General features: G+C 41.8%; 1 protein-coding gene across 1 annotated transcript in view; it reads left to right on the top strand.

Annotated features, from left to right (window-relative positions):
- Positions 1 to 1,427: 1,427 nt before the first annotated feature.
- LOC113808552 (alkaline phosphatase, tissue-nonspecific isozyme) overlaps positions 1,428 to 5,000 on the top strand; it is a 4,782-nt gene continuing 1,209 nt past the window's right edge. The window contains exons 1-5 of the mRNA XM_070119197.1: positions 1,428 to 1,778; positions 2,149 to 2,282; positions 2,667 to 2,865; positions 3,845 to 3,942; positions 4,567 to 4,690. Of these exons, the coding sequence (XP_069975298.1) occupies positions 1,577 to 1,778; positions 2,149 to 2,282; positions 2,667 to 2,865; positions 3,845 to 3,942; positions 4,567 to 4,690 (757 nt within the window). The 5' untranslated portion in view covers positions 1,428 to 1,576. The remainder of the gene's footprint in view (positions 1,779 to 2,148; positions 2,283 to 2,666; positions 2,866 to 3,844; positions 3,943 to 4,566; positions 4,691 to 5,000) is intronic.

The following is a 5,000-nucleotide window of genomic DNA, read 5'->3' as shown; positions in this document are numbered from 1 at the left end:
TAAATGAAGGGGAAATAGTGGATGGGAGAGAGAGGGAAGGAAAGGGAAAGAGAGAGAGAATGAAGAAGGGATAGAGAGAGGGAAAGGGGACGGGGAGAAAGAGGGAGAGGAGGTTGGATAGGGACTGAGAGAGAGAGGGGGTTGGAAGAGGGAAAGAGAGAGCGAGAGAGAGAGAGAGGGGAGAAGGGAGGGAGGGATAGAGAGAGAGAGAGGGGGGGGGGAGGGAGGGATAGAGAGAGAGAGAGAGAGGGGGGGGGGGGCGGCAGAGAGCGAGAGAAAGAGAGAGATTACGAATAGAAATAGAAAACCTCAGACTAGAAAAAAAACAAACTTGGTGTCCATAACTAAATCAATGACCGATTTGGGGTAAAAATGACGTAACATTCATTTAAGTATTCAAATCGGTCGATGTACTTCAGAGAAAGATCTTCTGGCAAATAAAATGAAATATATTTTGCTTTCATTCTCAGACGCTGCCTACTGGTACGACCTCGGCGAAAAGGAGATCAACGAAGCCCTAGACAAGCAGATCCTATCGAACGTGGCCAAAAACGTTATTTTATTTCTGGGAGATGGTGAATATATATATTTTTTTTTCGACCTGTCTTATTTCCTGTGTTGGTTTCACTTGTTCTCCTTTAAGAAATCCCTTTCGTTTTGATTAGTTTTTTTTATATCTAATATTCAATCTATTCACGGAATCTTTTCGTCTCTATCATCAGCAGTGGCTTTACTCGCTTTTTACTCCATGAATATGAGCTTTTTTGATTTAATAGGTTCTGGACTCCCTATATCTTTTATGTTTTACTCTTTCGATATTATTAGATTCCTTTTGATTTGGAATATGAAAGCGAGTAGTGGCATTTAAATTTTGGTATTTGGGTTCTTGTCTTGTTTGTTTGTAAATTATTTGTAATTGCATGATTTTATTTGTGATTGGTTTTGCATGTTTGGATTTAGTTGTCTCTTTATTATTTTTTTAAGTCGATTATAATGTGTAAACTTTCGATTGATCTAGCGTGTTCATTAATATTTGACTGCATTCACTTAAAAAATGATATATGGGATCTGACTTTTGAGTATTAATGATGAATGGACATATCTTTATATACAGTATAGATTTGTTGTCTCTTGTTCACTCATTTTAATTTATATTCTTTATATTAATATATTTCGGTCGCTGTACTTTTTATATACTGTATATATTTTTATTTGTTTACTATCTTTCTTTTCATAATTATTTTTCACTATTTTCATTATTATTATTATTGTTATCATCGTTATTATTATTATAATCATTCTTGATATCACCGTTTTTATCTTCATTATCATTCTTGTTACTATCAACATAATCATAAACATAATTAGTACCACCATCACACTCATCACCATCCTCACCACCATTATCATCACCATACCAATACCCATCTCACTACCTCATCACCTTCACCATCGATACCTCATCCACCTCTTCATCATCCTACTCCAACCGCCCTCACGTCCTCACGCCCTCACGCCCCAACCTCCTCCTCCTCCTCCTATCTCCAACCGCCCTCACGCCCCCAAACAGGTGATCATGGGCGGCGGGAGGCAGGAGATGGGCGCGGACACGACCTCCTCCAGAGCCCACACGAAGCAGAAGTGCGTGAGGGGCGACGGGAGGAACCTGGCGAAGGAGTGGCGAGAGGAGAAGAGGTCGAGGGGGAGGAGCCACGCCTACGTCACGACCACCGGCCAGCTGCGGCAGGTTGAGGTCGAGAAGACGGAGTTCCTGATGGGTGAGAGGAAGGGAGAGAGAGAGAAAGAAAGAGGGGGAAGAGGGAGAGAGAAAGAGAGAGGGGGGAGGGATGGAGAGAGAGAGAGAGAGAGAGAGAGATAGAGAGAGAAAGAAAGAGAGAAAGAGACAGAGTGAGAAAGAAAGAGAGAAAGAGACAGAGAGAGAAAGGAAGAGAGAAAGAGAGAGAGAGAATGATGTATAAATATAAACACAAATAGAGCAAGACCTCGTAGACATAAGGCAGACAGACAGACACGGTATTCACACAGACAAAGAGAGACAGAAGAGACGAAAGCCGCACACCCACAGACACAGAGTTCTCACGCCCACACTCAGATTCATGATGACCCTACCCCCCCCTCTCCCCCTAGGCCTCTTCGCTGACCTCCACATGCCCTTCGAGGTCGACCGGAACACGAGCCTGGACGGAACCCCTGACCTGAGGGAAATGACCTCGGTTGCGGTGAGGAGGTTAAGGAGGAGTGAAAAGGGGTTCTTTCTCCTGGTATGTTTGTTTTTGTTTGTTTTTTGCTTCTCTCTGTCTCTTTATCTCTATTTCTCTCTCTCTCTCTTTCTCTCTCTCTTTTTCGTTTTGTTTCTTTGATTTGTTTGATTTTTTTTCAGTCTGTTTAAGTTTTTTTAATCGGTTATTAAATCATTAATTGCTTTTGTTTTTGTTTTCATCCTCAACCTCCATCCCCCCTCCTCCTCTACCTCCTCCTCCTCCTCCTCCTCCACCTCCACATCCTCCTCCACCTCCACCTTCACCACACACTCCCTCCACCTCCCTCCTCCTCCTCCTCCACCTCCACCTCCACCTCCACCTTCACCACACACTCCCTCCACCTCCCTCTTCCTCCTCCACCACCACCTTCCGCTCCTCCTGCAGGTGGAATCCGGCAGAATCGACCACGGACTCCACTACAGCCAACCTCGACGCGCCCTTGAGGAGATCCTGGCCATGGAGGAGGCGCTGAAGGAGACACTGGACTTGGTGGACTTAAATGACACTCTGGTCCTCGTGACAGCCGACCACTCGCATGTCATGACGATAAACGGTTATCCCAGAAGAGGAAATGACATTTTGGGTAAGTCATGTCTCTTTTTTTGTGACGATAAATAATTTCAAAGGATAAGTGAATAGATTAAATCATGGAAATGACATAGGCAAGTTATGAATCAAAATAAGTGAATAGATTAGATAACTGAAATGACATAGGTAAATCACTGTTTTTTTATGGCGACCAATAATTTCAGTTGTGTAACATCAAAGGATGACAAGTATATAATAAATAATAGATTGAATAATCATAATGACACATGAGGTAAGTTCCGGACTTTTTTTTATGACAACGAATAACTTCAAATGACAAGTAAATGATAAATGACAGATCAAATAACTGAAATCAGCACATTAGACAATTAGTTATTTTTTTTATGAGAGCGAATAACTTCAGATAAATAACTTCAAAGGATGGCAAGTAAGTTATAGATTAAGCAATTAAGTTACGGAGTTTTTATGACGACGAATAGTAAATAAGAAATAGTTTATTAAATATATGAAAGATAATTTTGGTTTTGAGTGACGGCTACAAGAGAGGCTTCAGTTTGTAGCAGATAAAATTCGGAAGCCTTGTCTGTGCACTGTCTTTGGAAATAAAGGTGATAATTGTATCCTATACGATGAGAGACGTAGGAAAATATTAGTCACATTGTTCTTATATTTGATAAACTTATTTTCTCTATTTTATAAACCTATTCGCTAGAAAACTGAATTATTTTCTTTCAATCTATCACACTCTACGGGGATTAGGAAGCAGATGAAGAAGAAGAAGAGAAAGAAATAAAAACATAGAAGAGAAAGAAAAAAATAAGAAGAAAAAGAGAAAGAAAAAAATAAGAAGAAAAAAAAGAGAAATAGAAAGAAAAAATAGAAAAAAAAGAAGAGAAAGAGAAAGAAAAAAATAAGAAAAAGAGAAAAAATGAATAAAAAGAAGAAAGATGGTCTTTTATTTGAATATTTACATAGGACATTTAAAACCCTTTTTTTTTGTCTTCTTTAATCAGGTTTAGTTAATTACGAAAAAGTGACGGATGGGCTTCCCTTTACAACGCTCATGTTCACCAACGGCTTCGGTTTCAATTACACTTGGAATGGAGAAAAGGTGGGATGCCATTACGTTTTTTTTTTGGGGGGGAGGGGGGTGTTTATATTTGTAATTATCATTATTATTGTTATTACTGTTGTTGTTGTCGTTGTTATTATCATTAATATCATTATTTTTTTATTATCATCATCATCTTGTAATTATTATTATTACTGCTGTTACTGTAGTTGCTAAGTTGTTGTTATTATCATTAATATCATTAATGTTATTAGTATTATTGTTTTCATTATCATCATCATCGTCATCATCATCAATATTATTATCACTGCCTTTTGTTTTATCTTTGTTATCAATATTATTGTATTATGATATACTGAGACGACAGTAGCTATCTATGTATAGGTATGTACAAGTATAGCTGTTTACTGAACACACACACACACACACACACACACACACACACACACACACACACACACACACACACACACACACACACACACACACACACACATACACACACACACACACACACACACACACCCCCCCCCACACACACTCACTCACCCCCCCTACACACACACTCACCCCACCCACACACACACACTCACCCCACCCACACAACCCCAAACCTCCCAAACGACCCACTGATAACCGTCCCTCCTTGCCCTCCCGACACAGGTAGTCCGGCCAAACCTCACGGGCACAGACACGGCTAGCAAGGACTACGTAGCCCAGGCTGGCGTAGCTACGAGGAAGGGATCTGCGACTCACGGGGGAGAGGACGTAGCTGTCTATGCCGTGGGTAAGGTAGGGGGGGCGGGCGGGTTTGGAGGGGTGGGGGTAGTTGAGAGGCAAAAGTGGGGTGGGGGAAGAGGGGTAGGGAGATTTGGGGAGGGAGGGAGGGAGATGTGGGGAGGAGGGAGGTAGGTTTGGGGAGGGGGGAAGTAGGTTTGGGGAGGGGGGAGGTAGGTTTGGGGAAGGGGAGGTAGATTTGGGGAGGGGGGAGGTAGATTTGGGGAGGGGGGAGGTAGCTTTGGGGAGGGGGGAGGTAGATTTGGGGAGGGGGGTAGGGGATGTAGATTTGAAGAGGGGGAAGGGTGAGGTAGATTTGG

The sequence above is a fragment of the Penaeus vannamei genome, chromosome 43 (genome assembly GCF_042767895.1).
Source record: "Penaeus vannamei isolate JL-2024 chromosome 43, ASM4276789v1, whole genome shotgun sequence".
NCBI classification, from domain to species: domain Eukaryota; kingdom Metazoa; phylum Arthropoda; class Malacostraca; order Decapoda; family Penaeidae; genus Penaeus; species Penaeus vannamei.
The sequence above is the reverse complement of the archived record's forward strand: the minus strand, read 5'-3'. Positions and strand labels throughout refer to the sequence as shown.